The sequence below is a fragment of the Hypanus sabinus genome, chromosome 30 (genome assembly GCF_030144855.1).
Source record: "Hypanus sabinus isolate sHypSab1 chromosome 30, sHypSab1.hap1, whole genome shotgun sequence".
Taxonomy (NCBI): Eukaryota; Metazoa; Chordata; class Chondrichthyes; order Myliobatiformes; family Dasyatidae; genus Hypanus; species Hypanus sabinus.
This window is the reverse complement of record NC_082735.1, coordinates 34035245-34058552: the sequence shown is the minus strand read 5'-3', so window position 1 is coordinate 34058552 and position 23308 is coordinate 34035245. Positions and strand designations below refer to the sequence as shown.

Sequence of the window (23308 nt, the reverse complement as noted above, 5' to 3'; positions counted from 1 at the left end):
CAGTGATATTGCTCCAAGATTTGATTAACAGTAACAGTGGGGAATGATACTGAATATGCACATATTTTAAGAGTTCTCACAAACTAAAGCAAATTTTATCTGAACAATGAATCTGAATCAGTCACTTACCCGTGCTTCAGAGTTCTGCAATCTTTGACGTTTCAGAACGATTTGGCTCCATTGGTCCTCGTATGAGTCAACAACCAGAGTATGCCTGCTATAGGATCGAAGCTGAAAAATAAAGCTGAAATTACACTCTGAGACACATAGCAAAGTATTGGATTATTTGCAGAGTTCCTCAAAGTCACCACTGTCTAATATAGTGCAGGAAAACACGTAACTCAATCAATAACAAATACTCTGGAAACAAATGGGAAATGTTATCCTGACAGCATTTGTTGTCATGAGCAATCTTTCTCCCATCTTTACCCTAACAAATTACTGTCATGAATTATCTATGCCTGAATAGTTATAGAACAGCTGGACTCAATTGTTTTTTTTGGTGATCCTGAACGATTTCTGAGAGTTATTTGAGCAAAAAGATGGTTTATTAGAAAAATGGCAATTATAAGGAGATCGAGATGAAATCATCTAGAGTGGCAAGGCAGCACAGTGGTTAGCACAACGCTTTACAGGACAGGCAACCTGGGTTCAATTCCTGCCACTGCTTGTAAGGAGTTTGTACGTTTTCCCTGTGACTTGTGTGGGTTTCCTCCGGGTGCTCAGGTTTCCTCCCACAGTCCAAAGGTGGGACTGACTGGTGGGTTAATTGGTCATTGTAAACTGTCCCGTAATTAGGCTAGGATTAAATCCGTGGATTGTTGGGTGGCCCAGCTCGCAGTGCTGAAGGGCCTATTCCGCTCTGTAAATCTCAACAAATAAATAAATCTGACAAGTACGCACTTAGGCCAGCAAAAAGAAAGATGCAGTCTCTTTAGTTCTGTATGTGCCTAATCAACAAGAGTAGGTGGTGATTTTTAAATCTCTGCAGTGAAAGTTGGTCTTCATGTAGCAAATGCTACAATTAATCCTGAAGTGCCTGAAGGCTTTAGAGACCAAGTATGAATTAACAAAATAACATGTAAGTTCTTATCATTTGCATTAGTTTATTAAAGAGCAATTTTAAATAATTCATTTTAGAGAGACAATTAAAACAGTTCCTAATATTTTGGTGTTTAATATGCTCATTATTTTATAGTCAAGTCCCTTTTTATTGTCATTTTGACCATAACTGCTGGTACAGTACACAGTAAAAACGAGACAAGATCACAGGCACCACTTTATCAAATCTAATGTCACTGTTATTTTAGCCTTTGGGATATGCTTTTGAGTTGTAATCAAGGAAATTTTGTTTTGCAAATGATACAATTTTTCTGCATCTCGTAACGGGATGAAGATGGTATTCTTTAATCAGCTGTGACTCTGTTGGGAGCATTATGGAATGTCTAAAAGAAACATTTTGCAAGCCACATACTTTGCAACATAAACACAGAATCATAGTATACTATATATATGTAATTATTTGATTAATTTTAGTTAGAGATACTGCATGGAAAATAGGCCCTTCTGGCCCTTTGAGCCACGCACCCCTAGCAACCACTAACAAGCCCGATTTAACCCTAACCTAATCACGAGACAATTTACAATGACCAATTAACCTACCTGGTATGTCTTTGGACTGTGGGAGGAAACTGGAGTGGTGGAAAACACACACACGCACACACACTCACACTCCATGGAGAAGACATAAGGAGAATGCTGGGATTGCACTCTGAACTCCTGACACCCCGAGCTGTAATAGTGTACGCTAACCACTATGCTACCGTGGCACCTCAGGAGAAATCTTGTTGTCCTTTCCAGTTTGTTTTGATCATTTAGTGCAGTTATTACTATACCCCCAAGCTTTAAAAGACTTCCAAACATTTTTTCCTTCAAGTATATATTCACTTTTGCACACAGGTTTGGTGAATCTGCTTTCAGACTGAAGTGCTCAGCTGATGACACTCCTTGGCGATACTCCCATCTTGAATCCAACCCATCAAAGAAGCCTGACTCTGGCCATCTCGATTTACCCTTGACATGGCCAAGAGCAAAGGTTCTGTGACTAGAGAACATACTAGTTGTAGTACTGAAGGTCTATACTCCAGATCTATACTAGCATACATAGCCAGTAAAGTCAAAATATTGGCATCTCCTGCTCTTGGACGGAACATGGACGATAGTGCTGGGGCGAGAGTCACTGCTCTTGACACCGAAGCAGCAGTTGATTGACTGTGGCATCAAATGCTCTTGCACATGTGAAGTCAACTGGACATCAAAGGACCTCCAAGAGGACCGCTATCTTGTCGCAGGGTTTGGAGGCTTGCATGCCTCAGTGACTCAGAGAACTATGTTGGCTGGAGTCAGGAGGTCCATGCCAAACAGGTCAAAGGGTAGAGGCCAGACTAAGAGTGGTCCACTGGTCCTCCAGGTTTGGGGGGGGCCAGCTCAGCATTAAACAACACTGAGTGGTAAAAAATCTGTTACAGAAACAGCAATGAGGAATCCTTCTACATCTGAGTGTGACGGTATTGCTGAGTCTTCACCCAAGACTTGCAAGACTGACAGTCGTGAAAACTGAGAGTTAGCTACTGGCGTAATGAAGGAAGCCCGAAACACCAGCAGAGATGGAGAATCTTCATTGCTGCCTGAAATGCCAATGGTGTAATGGGCAGTAAGTAAGTAAAGTCATCAACAGAAAAATATTCAAGTGACTGGAGTTGCACATCACTGCGTGAGTTCCTCTGGCTCTGCAGTTCTAAGTTCCAGTGACATAATCATAATATTGAGCTGCTCACCTAGATTTTTCCCTGTCATGCAACAAGTCCTTTTCCTCAGCAATATTAGGATCCCAATCCTTTTGTTCTTTGTGCTATTGCTCATTGACCCTTATCTGCAATTCACCAAACTTGCTCACCAAAAACTTTCTACAGGTATACTCCATACCAGTCTTAGGCCATTTGGTATTTGCTCCAGTGCTATTCATGTCTATGTATTCTATCTTATTTCTCCTCTCTAATATAGCATGCTGGGATGTATAGGAGGGCTCCAGGGAGGGGTAGCACTTCTAGTGAAGGGGCAGCTCACTCACCTTTGGTCCCCACCACACACTCAGCTCTCAACTGTGGCTTCAAGTAGCTGTCTGCACACGACAGCAGCCACACCCCGGTACACCGCTTAAGCAGGCTAAATCAGGAGGGGGTAGCCAGTGGCCTCATACGCCGGTGAGATGGGGACATGCCTGTCCTAACGTGCAAACTCAGCTCCGGTGGACCAGGCGAATGAGAACTACAGTGAAATCCAACAGCTAGGAAGGCAATACTGCAATGCTCCATGGAGAACGAAGGGCATGACGAGGCATAGGAGGCATCAAGGTCATCCACTACAGCCAAGGAAGACCCCAGTTTGTGATGTTTGTTTGTACCACTGGACTCCGACTTCCAAGGTCGAGAGAGTGGAACAGCCCAAGCGCAATGACTCTTCCACCTTATAGACTCTCCTGCGCTGGTTTCCTGTCATCATCAGACACAATGGCCAACTGCAACAATATAGCGCGTTGATGCTCACCTGTCAAAAGTTATTTGAAACTTTCCTCCACAATACTGGTTTATCCTCCCAGGAGTCATTGGTCTCAGCCTAGTAGAGCTGCCAGCTTTTCTATCTGAAGTTGCCCCCCCCCCCCCCGCTCAGAACTAATCCCATACGTAATTCCATTATCTGTCCTCTTGTTCCTGCTCCATTTTCCTGCTTTCTACTTTTCCACTACTAACACTTACTCTGCATGGTAACTGTATAGTTGGAGAGTATCTGTGGTCAGTGAATAACCTTTAACATGAACATATCCATACCCGCTGTCTTGTTCTTTGGAGATTCTCTCTAAGTATTTTCCGGACTTCCTCCTCTTTCTCTTTAGAAAGTGTGGGCAGCAGTCGTTCAGTGACTGTACCTCTTCTTGTAATTTCCCTATCGGAAAAGTGTTTGAAACAGAATACAGAGTTAAATATCAAGCTAAGGGGAAGAAATGAGAAAGCAGTTACAAAAAAACCCCACTATTTCAATAAGAATCCACACCTTCATGCTTATCCTTTGAATATAATTATTTTATACCTATAACTTTTTCTACCTCATGATTAAGACTTTTCATTAAAATCCCTCCCATCACCCTCTCCACGTCTTCCCTCCCAACCCTTCTTCCAGTTTTCTCTGTTGTGGTCACTTACTGAATGGATACTGCCGTTGGAACCTTGGGCAGGCCACCAGTCGTTACCATCTCAATCGCATTTTTCATCTCCATTTTGTGATAAAACGCAATAAGCTGTGGTTCCTTGGATCTTTCGCCGCTAATTAAACATTTCCTAATATATTTTTTATTAAACCGGCTCAGCCTGGGAAAAAAAAATACAGTTTGAAATGAGTACCACTTGTGGTGTGCGCGTATTGAATTGTCTTCCTCAGTAAATCTTATTTTTCAGTGACTGGAGAATACGCTTCAGTGAGGATATAATGTAATCAATCACTTAACAGGCTGCATCACTGTCTGGTATTGGTGGTGGGGGGGGGGGGGGGGGGCTACTGCACAGGATCAAAAGAAGCTACAGAAAGTTGTAAAATTAGTCAGCTCCATAATGGGTACTAGCCTCCATAGTATCCAAGACATCTTCAAGGAGTGATGCCTCTGTCAAGTCAAGTCACGTCGTCACTTTTATTGTCATTTCGACCCATAACTGCTGGTACAGTGCATAGTAAAAATGAGACGATGTTTTTCAGGACCATGGTGTTACATGACACAGTACAAAAAATGACACAGAGAAAGCTACACTAGGCTACAGACCTACACAGGACTGCATAAAGTGCACAAAAAAAGTGTAGGCATTTACAATAAATAATAAACAGGACAGTAGGGCAAGGTATCAGTCCAGGCTTCGGGTATTGAGGAGTCTGATAGCTTCGGGGAAGAAACTGTTACATAGTCTGGTCGTGAGAGCCCGAATGCTTCAGAGCCTTTTCCCAGACGGCAGGAGGGAGAAGAGATTGTATGAGGGGTGCATGGGGTCCTTCATAATGCTGTTTCCTGTGTAGCGTGTAGTGTAAATGTCTGTGATGGCTGGAAGAGAATGGATGATCTTCTCAGCTGACCTCAGTATCTGCTGCAGGGTCTTGCGATCCGAGATGGTGCTATTTCCGAACCAGGCAGTGATGCAGCTGCTCAGGATGCTCTCAATACAACCCCTGTAGAATGTGATGAGGATGGGGGGTGGGAAATGGACTTTCCTCAGCCTTCGCAAAAAGTAGAGACACTGCTGGGCTTTCTTTGCTATGGAGCTGGTGTTGAGGCACCAGGTGAGATTCTTGTCAGGTGAACACCAAGAAATTTGGTGCTCTTTACGATCTCTACCGAGCAGTTGTCGATGTTCAGTGGGGAGTGGTTGCTTCTGAAAGGCGGTGTCCATCATCAGGGATCCCCATCACCCAGGACGTGCCCTCCTCTCATTGATACCATCAGGAAGGAGGTACAGGAACCTGAAGACACACACTCAGCAATTCAGCAACAGCTTCTTCCCCAATGCCATCCAATTTCTAAATGGACATTGAACCCATGAACACTACCTCACTTTTTTTTTATTATTTCTGTTTTTGCACTACTATTTTTAATTTAACTATTAAACATACATATATATGCTTACTGTAATTTACTGATTTCTATATTTGTCATGTATTGCATTGTGCTGCTGCCACTAAGTTAACAAATTCCATGACATATGCTGGTGATATTAAATCTGATTCTGATGACAAAAAAAAATCCTGTTGAATTTGCTGCTTGGTGCTTGTGTAGCCTGAGTATATAATACTTCTCCAAATGATGGTGAACTAAGCTTAAATATTCAAAAATAAACCCATTTAATTCTGATGTCCTGCAGAGAAATGGAAAACTTCTCCTGTATCTGCACTGAGGAAAGAAAAGCAAAGGTGTCGAGTAAAGGGGCTGTTAACCGCAATGAGGTACAATACATTCTCGTCAGTGTACCTCCACCACTGGTAGTGTAGAGCCAGCACCAACAGGATCACTCAATCAAAAAAGTAAACCTCTTAAATGTCAGAATCAGAATAACCATCACCGGCATATGTTGTGAAATTTGTTTACTTTATGGCAGAAGTACAATGAAACACATGATAAATAAATTTAGAGAAAAAAACTGAGTTACATTAAGTATAAACAACACACACAAAATGCTGGTGGAACACAGCAGGCCAGGCAGCATCTATAGGGAGAAGCGCTGTCAATGTTTCGGGTCGAGACCATTCGTCAGGACATTAAGTATATATATATGTCTATTAAATAATTAAGTTAAAATAAGTAGTGCCCAATAACATAAATAAAAAGTAATGACGTAGTGTTCATGGGTTCAATGTCCATTTAGAAAACAGATGGCAGAGGTGAAGAAGCTGCTCCTGAGTCGCTGAAAGTCTGTCTTCAGGCTTCTGTACCTCCTTCCTGACAGTAACAGTGTGAAGAGGGCACTGCCTGGGTGGTGGGGATCATTAATGAAGGGTGCTGCCTTCCTGAGGCAGCACTCCTTGAAGATGTTTTGGATACTATGGAGGGTGGTGTGGAGCATTTAGTGACTCACTGACTCTTTATAGGGCGCTACAGTACAGCAACAGTGCCACGCTATTACAGCTTAGGGACATCGCAGTTTGGAGTTCGACTTCAATGTCATCTGTAAGGAGTCTCCCAATGTCCTCCCCCTGGAATGTGTGAGTTTTCTCCCAGTCCTCCGGTTTCCTCCCACAGTTTTAAGACGTACCGGCTGGTAGGTTAGTTAGTCAATGTAAGTTGTCCCATGATTAGCTGAGGGTTAGATCAGAGTTTGCTGGGCAGCTTGGCTCAAAGGGTCAGAAGGGGCAGCCTTAAATTGTGGCATGCATAATGAGGAAGTGAGGTACAGGTGCCCTGGTTACCAGGAAGTCTGACAAGCAACTGAGGAAGTTCGACTCACTTGTCTTTCCAGTGATGATGTCCGTAATGTCCACATACATCTTCAATACCAGTCAGCAAATGATCCAGGAACTGAGGAGAGATGAATAAATACAGTTAATATCCAATTGGAAATGTGGTCATTTCTTATAGGATGCTGTTGTGGTCAACAAACTCTACCAGGATTCCAGAATCAAAAGCTTCAAACCATGGTAAAACATCCACTGGCTCTGAAACGCACACAAAATGCTAGATTAACTCAGCAAATCAGGCAGCATCCTCACAGTCAATGGCCTTCAGCACTTTGTATGTGTTGCTCAAGATTTCCTGCAGAATCTCTAGTATTTATGTTGGCTCTGAAACATCTCCTCACTTAGTTCAGTTTACATAATCATTATTTTTCTTTAACTTGCTCCTGAAGAAAATAATATGAAATATTTTTTTCTAATTTTAGCCTGAATGGATCAGAGATATGAAGTCCACAAAGCAGATCATATGTAGGAGAAATTATTGAAACTATATGGCACGTTTAACACAGTAAACACCCCCAATGAGTTTCACAAGATTGCAATCAGGCAAATTTAATACTGTCATAGACAGAGCCAGAACGTGATTGAGCTATTAGATTTTAGGAGACTTTGCAGAAAAGGAAAGGTGAGTTTATGGCTTAGGATATGAATTCCAGAGCTCTGGAAGCCTTTAGATCTACATACATCTAGTTTGCTGATAAATTTTCATCCATCAAAGATACTATTATTAAAACCAAAGATGCACGGCAGGTCAGAAGTCATGGAGTGCTGTTGACATGAACATTTAAGGATGGAGAAGTTTTCAGAAATACGGACGGTTATGCCAACAGATATTTTCGTATCAGGAGCTCACATAGGTCACTCTACAAACAGATAAGGTTTGGCAAACCCATGAGCAAGTCACACCATAAAAAATACAAGCCTGACTTGCTTCCGACATAAGACTAGAGAGAACAGGAGTCTGAATAAGTGTTCCAGTATAAGTGGGTGACATGATTGTGTAGCGGATAGTGTAACGCTATTACAGCACTAGTGAACTGGTTCAATTCTGCCGGTTAAGAGTTTAGAGTTGTCCCAAATAAGTGGCTGTCCCAATTAACCGATGGCTAAATTAACCAGAATCCACTGGATTCAAACAAGATGAAGCAAACTTATTGACAAGGGTAAACACGAGGAAATCTGCAGATGCTGGAAATTCAAGCAACACACACAAAATGCTGGTGGAATGCAGCAGGACAGGCAGCATGAGCATTGACGAAGGGTCTCAGCCCGAAACGTCGACTGTAATTCTTCCTATAGATGCTGCCTGGCCTGCTGCGTTACACTAGCATTTTGTGTGTGTTATTGACGAGGGCAGTGCGAAATGCAAAACATCATGGATGCTGAAATTTAATACAAAAACAGAGCGACATGCAAGAAATAGCAAGCAAATCCATCTGTATTGGCAGAGTAGGAAATATTGAGCACATATGCCGTGAAATTGAGAAGAATATGAAGTTGTCTCATTAAAACACAAGATTCTGAGAGCACTTGACATATTGGACTGAATAAAGATACTTTGATAGGAAAGTCAAGAATATGGGTATAGTGTAATGATAAGGGGTTGACCACAGGACTAACTTCAGGACAAATTTAGAATCATAGAACATTACAGCACAGAAACAGGCTTTTTGGCCCTTCTTGGCTGTGCCGAACCATTTTTCTGCTTAGTCCCACTGACCTGCACCTGGGCCATATCCCTCCATACCCCTCTCATCCATGTACCTGACCAAGTTTTTCTTAAATGTTAAAACTGAGCCCGCATTTACCACTTCATCTGGCAGCTCATTCCATACTCCCACCACTCTCTGTGTGAAGAAGCTCCCCCTAATGTTCTCTTTAAACTTTCCCCCTTCACCCTTAACCTATGTCCTCTGGTTTTTTTCTCCCCTAGCCTCAGTGGAAAAAGCCTGCTTGCATTCACTCTATCTATACCCATCATAATTTTATATACCTCTATCAAGTCTCCTCTTATTCTTCTACGCTCCAGGGAATAAAGTCCTAACCTATTCAACCTTTCTCTGTAATTCAGTTTCTCAAGTCCCGGCAACATCCTTGTAAACCCTCTCTGCACTCTTTCAACCTTATTAATATCCTTCCTGTAATTCGGTGACCAAAAGTTATTTCAAAGGTTGTGATTTTTTGGAATTCTTCATCACAAGGACTTATAGATGATAAATGTATTCAAAGCTGAGAAGAATATATTTTGATGACAGGAGAATCAAGACTTGGGGAAGGGGAGGAGGTACGGGGGGAATTGAGCAATCAAAATGATGTCAAGAGCAAAGATCAGATTGGGCAGAAATCTTACCGAACAATAGTGCAAGTTTGTGGCACATTCCTATTCCCAAACCTCACATAGCAACATGGGGTGGTTAAATGGTGCTAGCTTTACTCTGCACACATTTCTAAACAAGTAAATAAAAAATCCAACTCACCCATTAAATCAACAGGTACAGAGTGCCCTATACTCTGTGTGTGTTGGAAGGACATCAAGAATTTGACCAAGAGCTTGTGGGATAGAGTTATATCACAAGGGAGGAGATGCAGAGAAAGAAAAGTTATAGTAATAATGGGTTTATAATTAGGAATCTTTGCAGTCAGGATTATGAATCCCAATTGTTATGTTTGCCCTCTGGTGTTAGGAGAAGAATCATTGTGTGATAGGTGGAGTGACTTGGAAAATGGATATAGAGGGGAAACAATAAAGTTTTTATACTTCCTGATTGAAACGATTATACACAAAATGGTGGGGATGTGGCTTTGCTAAGTGAATCTAAAAAACAAAATATACAATCAAAACCTCATAGATAAAACTTCTCAGTATCACTTAGAACAAACTGACTTGGGATGAAACAAGTGCCATGGTAGCATAATGATTAGCATGACTCTATTACAGCTCGGAGGGTCGGAGTTCCGTGTTCAAACCTGGCATCCTCCTCATGGAATGTGTGGGGTTCCTCCGGGTGGTCCGGTTTCCTCCCACAGTTCTAAGATGCACCAGTCAGTAGGTTAATTGATCACTGTAAGTTGTCTTGTGATTAAGGTAGCGTTAATTATTAGGCACTGCTGGGAGTGCAGCTTGAATGGCCGGAAGAGACTATTCCGGCTTGCATCTGTAAATAAATAAAAGGGTAACGCGGGAAGGCAGATTCAACGACATGGGTTAATAGCATACTAGGACAGAAAGGAGCTGCATATTTGGGCCAGGCTATACCTACACCCTTCCAGCAGAACAGCAGGCTAATTTTAAATGAATAATTTGACAGAGTGGGGTGACACCTACTTGGAAGAATGCCAAAATTTACAGAAACACAACTTCAAAATTTTTTTAAGAGAAAAAATTAACGACAAAATGCAGAACCAATTAGTCAATGACATATAAAAGCACAAACAAGTAAAGACAAATTTAAAAAAAAATTTTTAATAAATCATACTTCAGAAAATTACTAGAAACTATATTAGCAGAACATCCATCAGCAGAATTTTAAAAAACAATCAGCATGGATTCCAGAAAATTTCAACATGCTTAACTAACCTGATAGCAGTTTTGAAGAGGTTATGGAAAGAGCAGATAAGGGTAACGAAGATTCATTCACTTGCACTTTCAAAAAGGCCTTCGACAAGGGACCAGACGGTAGACTCAGGACAAAGGTTAGAGAATGTAGAATCAGGGGCAAATAGCAGAATGGATAGCAAATTAGCTAAATGAAAAAAACACATAAAGCAGAGAATAGGGGTGAAGGGTAGTTATTTAGATTGAAGTAAGGTAGAAAGCAGTATTCCATGAAATTAAGTGGTGCAGCCATGTTATTCATAATTTAGATTATTTTCATCATTATGTGCAGTGTTAAATGACTTCTTCATTACATGCTGTATGGTTTGACGTGGACGATCATGGTCTTTCCGTGACCATGATTGTTCTTGGCAATTTTTTCTACAGAAGGAAACTTAACTAAGTACTTACTTATCCGTGTATATTTACTTGTGTGAATGGAACAATCTGATCATTACACCGTATTTTGTTCGCTGTCAGTTTCAGCTAGGAAGCTATACCCTGACTCTTGTGTCATTTTTGGATGGAGTATGGCTGACCGTATTACAAAACCTCAGCAAGGGCAGTACGAGTATATAATCCAAAAGTTGTAGTGGTATGATATATTGAAAGGCGGGAATGAGACAACTGTAAAGAGGCAGGAACCAGAGTTGCAAATTGGGCGAAATTACCAATTTCTGATATTAAAAACATAAAATGCTTTGCGGGTCAGCACCTAAGGATACTGAAACAGTTGGTGTTTCCAGTTCATATCCTCTCATCAGAGCTAAAAAAGTTTAGAAAGCAAGCAGAGAAGATTAGAGAGAACAAGATGGATAGATTTGATCAAATGCATAGTTTGACAGAGAATCTGAATCCTAGCCCTGCTATTGCCAAAGAATTTTAAATACTTCAATTGATTAACTGATTTGATAAACTAAACAGTGCAATAAACTCATTTCTGGCATTAACATTCCACAATATTGTTCTTAACTAAACTACAATTAGCTTGTTCAGGAATGACATCAAGAAACTCTCCCCGTCACAAAGGGAGATGAAAACCTAACATTGCTTTTCCCAACAAGGTGTTAACACAAGTAGATATTTTAAAATTGGATTGATTAATTTTTTAGGGGGCATGGCCTTTCAAGGGTATAAAATCATATGTGGTTTGAGCAAACATATCAGCTCCAATAAAAGTGAATCATGGAACCAGGTCAAGAGGCCGAAATGTCCATTAACTGTGCACTCAGTGGATAATTAAAAGCTTCTCCGTAGAGTGAAATCTTCTATTAGCATAAAGGCTTTAAATCACCCTATGTAACAAGTAGCTTCACCCAAGTTTAGACATTATAGATCTCCTACTAGTTGTCCACTCATTTCCCCTTCTCACAAGTCAACCCATTTTTAAGAGTTAATTCAGTTAGCAGGGGTAATAAGTTAATAAGGGTACTTGCAACCTTTCTATTCCAAAAAGGGTGCCTCCCATCCCAATAAGTTTTAAATCAACTAAATGCATTGAAGTACAGTAACGATTTCAAAATAAATGACCAGAGCCAATATGAAAACAATCTGGTCCACTGTCATACAGTCTCAGAAACAATCAAGAGAATGATTTGTGTTACTGATTCAAGGCTGAATATTGGCCAGTATATTTTTTACAATTCACCTGATCTTTTGACCCCGAACCTAAAGGACGGCACACCTCGATGCAAAAGTCGCTAGAGCAGGACTTGAGCATTTGGCTTTCATATTCAGGAGCCACAGCGTGCCAAGTACAGAGATAACAACAGCAAGGGGCACCACAGTAGTGTAGCAGTTAAAGTGTGATGCTATTACAGCTCGCAGCGTTGGAAGTTCAGAATTCAATTCCAGTGTCCTCTTAGGAAGTTGTACGCCCTCCCCTTGAGCATGTAGGTTTAAACAGGTGGGTTGCTGGTTGGCTGGAAGGGTCTGTCCTGCACTGTATTTCTAAATAACTTGACAAATATTTATTTTACTTAAGGTACGAGCCATCGTTTGGAGCCAAGTCAAAGCAGCAGGGCCTGAATCCGAGAGTGAGGAAAGAGCTGATGTTTGGCCGATTGAAAAGGTCTGGGTGAGGTACGGGCTGGTGTTCAGCTCACTGCTCTGTGAGGTTTACTCGTCTTTGCACTGATCTAAGGCTGTAGCCTACAACCAACAGGCTAGGCTCCTGGACTGGCTGCAATGATGAATGTACTTTGTTGCTGTGGAATTTAGTTTAGTGTGTTAATTATTCACTTATTATTGTTTGTACAATTTCTTTTTTTCGCACATTGGGAGTTTGACAGTCTTTTTTTAATGGGTTGTATTGGGTTTCTTCGTTTTCTGGCTGTCTGTAAGAAGGCAAATCTCAAGGTTGTGTCTAGTACAATAAATGTACTTTGAACTGAGCCCCAGTTCCCTTAATAACTTTCTGATTACTACAGTCAATTACACATATAAGAGAAGAACCTCCTTGCTTTCTACATATCATGGACATGCCACAGTATTTCAGAGTGCTATCAAAATCTGATGCCAAGACTTGGTCATTGGGAGTATCTTACAGGTAGAAAAGGAGGCACAAAGTGCTGAAATTCCTTCCCAAAACCTAATGAGCCTTGGCAACTCAAGGTACCATTGCAAATAAAAGGACACTCAACATTGATGCACCACAAGTATGGATGCCCAGTCCACTGCTCGACTCGATATGCCATCAGGAGTTTTGTGGAAGACTTGGAACGTCACCAGCGACACTTGCTCATTTTTACAGATGTACCATGAAGAGCATTCTAACTGGCTGCGTCATGGAGGGGCCACTGCACAGGGTTGGAAAAAGCCGTAGAGAGTTGTAAACTCGGCCAGCTCCACCACGGGACTAGCCTCCCCGGTACCGAGGACACCTTCAAAAACCGATGCCTCAAACAAAGCAGCAACCATCATTAAGCACCCCCATCATCCGAGACATGTCCTCTTCCCATTGCTACCATTAACAAGGAGGTACGGGAACCTGAAGGCACACGGTCAATGTTTCAGAAACAGCTTTTCCCCTTTGCCATTCGATTTCTAAATGGACAGTGAACCATGAACACTACCTCAGTATTTTTTCTTCCCTTTTTACACTACACACACACAGATAAATATATTTGTATATATATATACACACACACACACACTTATTGTCATTGACAGTTTTAAAAAATTATTTATTGCAATGTTCTGCTGCTGCAAAACAACAAATTTCATGACATATGCCAGTGATACTAAATCTGATTCACAAATAGTAAAATAATTAAATTCAGGGACATCCTAACTGTAAAATCCAAAGAGCAGCTATCTCAAACATGCGTAGGGATGGAAGAGGTTACAGATATACAGAGGGGGTGATCATGGAGGACTTTGAATTTTAAAATCAAGGTAATACTAAACAAGGAGTTACTGTAGGTCAGCAAGCATTGGGGTTCAGTGAACAGGACTTTCTGGGCAGCTGATTTTGATGAATACAGGAGGCTTGTCAGGAATCTGCACAAGCAGTCAAATATAACAAGGGCACAGCTGAATTTCATGAACTAAATTTCTGCTCATCCAGCACTGAGTGCTGGCAAGCATTTGTCAAATTAGAGTCAGTGAGAAGGTCAAGAGAAATCATTGGTGAGTTAAAGCAGAGTTTCACCATCATTAATGAGGAAGCTAATGACATGTTTTCAGATAATTTTGCCTCATGTCACTGATTAGATGAGTAGATTCAAGATTGGTTTGATTGGGAAAAGGTAGAATGGTTGATGCTACCACCTGCTCCTGCCCCTGGCACTCCTCTGCTACCTGCCCCACCCCCACCCTTTGCTCCCACCACATTTACAAACTCACTCTCCACTCTATATTGACAAATACGGTACTATGTAAAAATCATAGCTATATACATGTGCTTAAGATTTCTGCACAGTACTATGCCAGTGCCTCTTATCTTGAAAACTATCGAGTACTGAAAGGCCTAGATAAAATGGATATGGAGAGATTATTTCCTATAAAGACAGTCTAGGACCAGAGGGCACAGAATGATGTCCCTTTACAACAGAGATGAGGAGGAATTTTTCTTTAGCCGGAGGGTGGTGAATCTGTGGAATTCAGATGGCTGTGGAGGCCAGGTCATGGGTTATATTTAAAACAGAGATTGAGAGATTCTCAGTCAGTAAGGGTGTCAAAGGTTACGGGGAGAAGGCAGGAGAATGGGGTTGAGAGGGATATTAAATGATGGAATGGCAGAGCAGACTCAACAGGCCAAACGGTCTAACTCTGCTCCTATTCTTCACGGTTTTTCACCTAAATATTTACTTAGCAAAGCAAAGTCTCCTGAACTCACGAGTGTTGTGGGTCTTCTTAGCTCCAACCTCCAGTCGCTGCAATATTACTTATCTTCATTAGGGGGCTCAAACATATACTAAAAGAAAGCATTCAGTCTCTCCAGGCAGTCTTGCATCTATTTACCGTAGGGAGCAAAAGTATAAAGACTAATTTCATTACATATGAGTGATGATGTATCTGATTCTGTTATGGGTTTCTACCGTGGACTGAGAGTGGAAAGCGGAATCATGGTTGGTAAAAGGGGAAGGGAGCAGGAAGCACCAGAGAGACATTCTGTAATGATCAGTAAACCAATTGTTAGGAATTAAATGACCTTGCCTGGTGTCTCAGGGCTGGGTGTGTCTGCAGTAGTGTCACCCCCTGCCCCTGGCACTCTTCTGCTACCTGCCCTACCCACACCCTTTGCTCCCACCACATTTACAAACTCACTCTCCACTCTATATTCACAAATACAGTACTATGTAAAAATCATAGCTATATACATGTGCTTAAGATTTCTGCACAGTACTATATTTATTCTTTTAATTTATTTATTGAGATATAGTGCAGGACAGGCTCTTCTGCCCCTTCAAGCTGCACCACCCAGCAACCCCCAACTAACCCTAGCCTAATCACAGGACAATTTACAATGACCAATTAACCTACTAACTAATCATACTTTTTAAGAAACCTACACACATACTGTAACACCCACCGTACAGGAAGACGTTCAGAGATAATAGTCCTTTAGAAGTGACTGATTGAGCCCAGAGAGCATAGGCAACATTCCATACCTGGATGTGGATCTCTTCATTAATGGAACGTTTGGTATCTTGTTTCTTTTTCACAGCAAGCAATTCAACTAACGGTCGAATGGTCATCCCCTGCATGCCAAGGATAAAACCAGTTAGTGCAGTTCAAAACTTCTTGTGGGTTTACTTTCAGTTCCACAGAAAACAATGACTAATGATACAGAGCAACCCACACAAAATGCTGGAGGAACTCAGCAGGGCATAGCAGTATCTACGAAAATGAATAAACGTTTTTGGGCAGAGACCCTTCTGCAGGACGGGAAAGGAAGGGGGCTTAAACAGCAGGATAAAAAGGCGGGGGGGGGAGTGGAGGGGAAGAAGGACAAGCTAGAGAGAGAAGCCGAGTGGGTGAGAAAGATAAAGGGCTGGAGATGAAAGAATCTGCTAGGAGGGGAGAGTGGACCATGGGAGAAAGGGAAGAAGAAAGGGCACTAGGGTGAGATAAGAGGCCAGAGTGGGAAACAGAAGAGGAAAAGGGTAGGGGAAAAGAGAAAATAAATACTGGAAGGAGAAATCGATGTTCATATCATCAGGTTGGAGGCTAGCTGGACAGAATATGAGGTGTTGCTCCTCCACACATTAGAGTGGCCTCATTATGGAAGAGGAGGCCATGGACAAGTTGGAACAGGAATTGGGGTAGGAATTAAAATGGCTGGCCACAGGGAAATCCTGCTTTTGGCGGGTGGAATGGAAGTGCTCAACAAAGTGGTTCCCCCAGATTCTAAAGGGCTCTGTTACAGTCTGAGGCACATCATCAGTGATTTTGTTTAAAATAACTTGGATTTATATCTTTGATGTAGATTTTAAATCCCAAAGGATATATCCAGCAACGTCCTCCCTGTGCTCTGTGTGGGTTTTAAGAGGGGTCGAAATACTGTGGCAGAAGGAGGAAATAATAAAGGACCTAGTCTTCTGAAAGTGCAATCATGGTGTGATTATACCAAATTCATCTTTTGATAAATATACAAGTAGACCATAAAGTCATTCATAATTTGCTGTTTAAGGGGTACAAAGCCTTCACTGTTATTCTGAAATTCGATAACGTAAAAGGTTAATTACCATCGCAGTATGCAAATTAAACTCATGTAAGCTTAACTTCCAACCAGTTTCTGGTCTTGTAAGATACTTATTTTAAAACTCTCACCCTCACTCTCATGTGTCAACACGGTTTTGACCCTCGGAAGTCACTGCCATTTTTGAACTCAGGATCTTTCCATGCTCCCAATGTGCATCACTTCACTTAACATCATTACTGCTAGTTTCCTTCCCAGACTTTTCTTCCCGTTAAGCCACTCCTTCAAATTTTGACAAGATTAGATCATCTTTCCAAAAATCCCTTGGTGCACCTGTGTGGCTTACGGAATTGTGAAACCATTCAGCTGAAATATCTCGGGGTAAACAGGTATTTTGTTTGTGATCTGGGACCCAGCAGCAACGAGCTTGCATAGAATCACATGGGGTCTACCCATAAACAAGGAAGCGATGCACCCTCTCCCTTGTTTACACAGTGACTCACCAACCCCAGGGCACACAATTATTTATTTATTTAGTAATACCGCGCAGAATAGGCCCTTCAGCAACCCACCGATTTAACCCCAACCTGATCACAGAACAATTAACCTAGTAACCAATAGGTCTTTAGCCTGTAGGAGGCAACTGGACCACCCAGTGGAAACCCACACATTCCACAGGGAGGACGTACAAACTCCTCAGAGGATGCCGAGAATGAAGTCTGAGCTCCGATGCCCTCAACTATCATGGCGTCGCGCTGTGATGCCACTTACAAGTGGAGATTAGCTGAGAGATATACAGACCTGTACAAAGACAGTGAAGAAGATGAGAGTAATAATGGCAGTGAGGAACATGTTTCGAGGGAACTCTTCGTCCAGCAGGTAGCCAAGTGAAAAGGCGATAGCTCCTCGTAGGCCCCCATATGAAATTATGAACTGGTCCTTGGGCGTGAGCTTCACAATGCGGAATCTGTTAAGTATTACAGACAGACCCAGAACACCTGAAAGAAAATTGCAGAGTTAGTAAGATGCACTTTGGCTTCCATCTTTCCATAACCTTTATCTGGTTCCACACTCATTGGCAAAGCCCAACATTACAGAATGAACAGAACACGGAGGAGCACGGCACAGGACAAGCCCCAAACTCACCAAGTCTGTGTCAACCATGAAACCAAATTAAAACAAAATCATCTGATCCATATCCCTCCATTCCATGCACGTTCATGTCCATATCTAAATGTATCATAAGTACCACTATCTTATCTGCTTCCACCATCACCCTTGGCTGTGGATTCCAGACATCTACCTCTCTCTGTTTCTAATTCCAAGTATCTCCTCTCACCTTAATGCTACGTTCTTCAGTAGTTCACATTTCTACCCCGGGAAAAAGACTCTACCTGTCTGACTTGTGCCTCTCATCATTACATGAAACCAGATTTTCTCTCAACCTCCAATGCTCCAGAGAGAACAATTCAAGCTTATCCCACCACCCTTGTAGCTAGTATTCTCTAATCCAAGTAGCATCCTGGTAAACCTTTTCTGCACCCTCTACAGAGCCTCCGTGTCCTTTCTATAATGTGGTGACCCGAACTAGATGAAATGCTCCAAATGTGGCCCAGCCAAAGTTCTACATCGCTGCAACTTGTCTTCCTGAATCTTATTCTCAATGTCCTGGCCAAAAAGAGCTAGCAAGGGATACACCTTCTTTAAAAGCCTCCCTCCTAATGTTACCACTCTTAGGAAGCTATGCACTGGCATCTCAAGATCCCTCTTCATATTAATGCTAAGAGTCCTGTCATTTATTGTCTATTTTTCCCTTGCATTTGACTTTCCAAAATACAAAGCCTCATATTTGAGTGGATTAAACACCGTCTACGATTTCTCTGCCTGTGTCCGTAGCTGATTGGCATCCTACTGTATCCATTGACAACCTTCTATGCTAACAACAACTCACAGTTTTTGTATCGTCTGCCAACTCAATAACCGGCCATCCACATTTTTGTCCAAGTTACATACAGCACTGATTGCTGAGGACACCTCTGTCATGGACATCTAATCAGAATTAATGGCCCTCCACACTGAATTAATGACATATCGAAGTACCTACAAACACAGTGGCTATATTTCATTAAGGGTTTGAGGATATTTGGCATGTCACCTAAAACACTTGGCAATTTCTACAGATGTACCGTGGAGAGCATTCGCTGTCAGGTGTGGAAAGGTGGGGAGGGTACTGCACAGGATCGAAGTAAGTTTCAGAGAGTTGTAAACTTAAGTCAGCTCCATCATGGACACTAGCCTCTGTGGTATCCAGGACACCTTCCCAGAATGCTGCCTCAAAAAGGCAGCTTGCATCATTAAGGACACCATCACCCAAGAAATGCCCTTCTCATTGCTACCATTAAGGAGGAGGTACAGAAGCCTGATGGCACACACTCAGTGCTTCAGGAACAGCTTCTTCCCCTCTGCCTACTGATTTCTGAATGTAAATTGAACCCATCGACACTACCTCACTACTTTTTTGTTAATTTCTATTTCTGAATTACTTATTTAACTATTTTATAAAGAGTATACAAAGATCTTTGTGAAGGCCCTAACAATCTCCTCTCTTTCCGCCCTCAATAACGTGGGATAAATCCCACCAGACTCTTGGATCTTATCTACAATGCTCTTCAATGGACCCAACACCACCTCAACATGCCCTAGCTGATTAGCATACCTCACACTGATCTCACTATCCTTCATGCCCTTTCCTTTCATCAATATTAATGAGAAATACTCATTTAGTACCTCTGGCTCTAGGCATAAATTTCCTCCTTCATCCTTGAATGACCTTATTCTCTTCCTAGTTACTGTCTTGTTTTTAATGTATGTATCAAACACTTTTAAACATTAATCATACCTGCAAAGGACATTTCATGGTCCCCCTTGACCCTCCTAATTCCCTGTTTGAGTGAATTACCTCAAAGTTCCTGTCTGATTTCAGCTTTCTAAAGCATACCTTTTTCTTTTTGGCTAAATTTACAACATCCCTTATCATCCAAGGTTCTGATACTTGCCAGCCTCCTTCCTCCTTACTGGAACATTCTGGTCCTGAATTCTGATCAGGGTCACCGAAGTGTGAGATGTGAACTTGGAGCTACTTCAACCATCCACACTTAGCTCCTGACTAATAATGTTGTAATTTGCCTTTTGTTGTACCTTCCTTTATTTGACCATATCCCAAGGACCAGAATTATCCTTTATTCATAGCCACCTTTAAACTTAAGAAGCTGGTCCCAAAATACTCACTGAATCCCCAATCATCTGGACAGGTTCAAATCTCAATATAGTATGGCATCTCCTCTAGTTAGATCAAGGGTTCCCAGCCTGGGGTCCACAGACCTCTTGCTTAATGGCATTGGTCCATGGCATAAAAAAGACTGGGAACCCTAGTTACATCATCTACTTACCATTTCAAGAAATCTTCTTGAATGAATGTAACAAATTCTGCCCCATCTTAAACCCTTTGTTCTAACGAAGTCCTAGTCCTACTATGACAACTAGTTTTTACTTTTTTCCATAATCTGCTTACATATCTGTTTCTCATTCCTCCAGCTGCTATTAGGAGGCAGATAGTATAACCCCAGGGTAATTGCTTCTTTCTTATTTTGAATTCTACCCTTATTGCCTGAGTGGATGAGCGTGTGAGCTCTCGAAGTGCAACTCTCTGATTAGAAATCCGTCTCCTTTACATTGCTCTCTATCACGACTGAAACCGTACAATAGCTTGTTACAGCTTAAATAAGCTCAGAAGTTTAACAAATAGCCCACACCCCCTCCACTTACCCAGGACCCGTCCGATCAGACAGAATATCACTGTGCTGCTCACAAAGATCCAATTCCAATCGTGTTGCCCAGCAAAAGTGGACACACCCAGGAAGATAAAGATGAGCGTCTCGCTGACACTGCTCCACATCTTCAGGAAGTATTTAATGGTGGTGTGTGATTTATGAGATATGTTTGCCTCCACGTAAGGCCGCATGACTGCACCGCAGGCAATGAGGCTGTAAAACACAAGTAACAGCTTGCTCACTGAAACACACTGAATGTGCACAAAATATCCTTAGGGCCGTATTTCTAAATTAGGCCAAAGGATGACACAAAAAAATAATGGACAAGAGGAAGAAGAGACCATAGTCTGTTACCACCTCCCAGAACATAGCTTCCCATTATCATCACATGGTTTAGGAATAGTCCGATTCCAACACTGCCTCTACCCTACTAACTGTGAGCTCTCACTGAACATCAACCGAGAAAGGACTCCAAACCAATTATGTACTGAATAAATCATGCTGAGCCTCCAAGAAGACCATAACCTTGTCGTGGTTTGGAGGCTTGTGTGCCACAATGATCTGGACAGCTACATTGGCTGGAGTCAGGGCTTTATGCTTTAGCTCTTTCTTGGTAGGGTCACCAGAACAAAAAGGTCAAAGGGCAGAGGCCAGACTAAGAGCGGTCCACCGGTCCTCCAGGTTCAGGGATTCAGCTCAGAGCTAATAACCCTGACTGGTAAAATTGTTTTGGAAACAGCAATGAAGAATCCTTCTACACCTGAGTGTGATGGTATTCCTGAGTCTCCACCTGGGACTTACATGACTGACAGTGGTGAAAACCTAGAAGAAGCTACTAACATGATGAAGGAAGCCATGAACATCGCCAGAGACGGAGGATCTTCATCGCTGCCCTAAACACCAGTGGCGTAATGGGCAGTAAGTAAGCAAATTGTGATGGAAAAACATTCTCACATGACAAAACATTTTCCGTACAGTAGTTTCAAGGTCACTTACGCCATGATTCCTGAAAGATGGAAGAGCTCCGAACACAGGTAACTCATGTAACTGTAGAGGAAAACAAAGAGAGGCTCGATAACACGAATGCGATATGTGAAGCGGGAGGTAAAGGCAGCCAAAATTCCAAAGAACATTCCAAAAAGGACACCTCCAAGAGCCACCACAAAAAATGACAGGAATCCGAAGACCACTTCCTTGGCTCCGATTGTATTGGCACGAGCAAATTCGTCGAAGAGGTGGTAAAGCACCTATTTGAATAAACACACATCAACTCAATTATACAGCTCAAGAGCCCTACACAATTGTTCCCACTCATACAGACACAACTCCTACACAGATTGGTCGAGGAGAATTCAGGGTTCATCCCCTGCTCCAAGAGGACCACAACCTTGTCTTGGTTTGGAGGCTCACATGACCCAGAGAGCTGGAGCCTTATGCTTTGACCCAGGCCAAACAGGTCAAAGGGTAGGGGCCAGACTAAGAATGGTCCACTAGACCTCCGGGTTCAGGGGTTCAGCTCAGGGCGCTAACTACGCTCACTGGTAAAACAAAATTGTTGGGGAAGCAGCAATGAAGAGTGTGGTGGTACTCCTGAATCTCCACCTGGGACTGGCAAGACTGACGAGTGAAAATCATGAGGAAGTCTACTGACATGATAAACACCGCCAGAGATGGAGGACCGTCATACAGAAAGTAAACAGTCTAAGCCACAGGTTCCCCACCTGGTAACCACAGACACTTTGCTTAATGATACTGGTCCATCGCATTAAAAAAGTTGGGAACCCCTGGTCTAAGCAAAGAAATATGCTGTGGGGGAGGGAGAAATTGTGCACAAGGATGGGGTGGGGGGGGGGGGTGGGGAGAGACAATGAACGAAAAGGTAGAGGCCACACAGCAGGAAGAGCCTCCAATAGAATCAAATATGTGACACTCACCACAGTCACTGCATCATTGAGCAAGGACTCTCCAAACACTAGGATGTACAGCAACTCGTTGATGTGAATCTCTTCGAAGACAGCCAGCACCGCCACGGGATCCACAGCTGAAGTGATGCTGCCAAAAACCAGGCAGGCCAACAGGCTGATATTTTCCAGATCGTTCCCGACAAACTGGCACACTGCGTACATCAGCATTCCAACGAAAAATGCATTCCACAGCGTTCCGATCACAGCAAAGCTCAGTATCGTTCCCAGGTTCTCTGTGAATGGTCTGAATGGCAAGAAGTAGCCGGCGTCCAAAATGATGGGGGGAAGGAGGAAGAAAAAGAACACTTCTGCCTTCAGGATAGGTGGATTGACTCCTACACCCTTTATCAGACCTCCGACCACGAGGCCCACACACACCAGCACACAGCTCTCCGGGACAATCGAGGGCACCTTTGGAAGAAAGTGAAAACCTAAAAAAAAATTTAAAAAATAATGAATTGGTCAAAATGTTCCATTCGATAACAAAAAAAAAAAATTGGTAACTGATGGAAGGTTACGTTCTAGATCACAAACTAGCCACCCTCCCTGGAAGTCAAGAAAACTCATCTGTAGAGTGAAATAGTGCCACAGAGCCACTGCCAGGCTCAACCCTGACCTTGGGTGCTGTTTGCATGTTCTCCCTACGAACATGGGTGTCCTCCATTCCAAAGGGAAGTGAGTAGATTGACTGACCATTGTAAGATAGGTGTGTGAGTGTGAGTGGGAGAGT

At 42.3% G+C, this 23308-nt stretch overlaps 1 protein-coding gene across 2 annotated transcripts in view; it reads right to left on the bottom strand.

Annotated features, from left to right (window-relative positions):
• Window positions 1-23308, bottom strand: part of slc9a1a (solute carrier family 9 member A1a) — a 60185-nt gene that overhangs the window by 11527 nt on the left and 25350 nt on the right. For both annotated transcript variants that reach the window (XM_059954656.1, XM_059954657.1), the window contains exons 2-10: window positions 22549-23009; window positions 21611-21861; window positions 20610-20827; window positions 17586-17782; window positions 15754-15843; window positions 7038-7108; window positions 4260-4424; window positions 3888-4002; window positions 130-231 (exon numbers count right to left, since the gene is read on the bottom strand). In XM_059954656.1, the coding sequence (XP_059810639.1) occupies window positions 130-231; window positions 3888-4002; window positions 4260-4424; window positions 7038-7108; window positions 15754-15843; window positions 17586-17782; window positions 20610-20827; window positions 21611-21861; window positions 22549-23009 (1670 nt within the window). The remainder of the gene's footprint in view (window positions 1-129; window positions 232-3887; window positions 4003-4259; window positions 4425-7037; window positions 7109-15753; window positions 15844-17585; window positions 17783-20609; window positions 20828-21610; window positions 21862-22548; window positions 23010-23308) is intronic.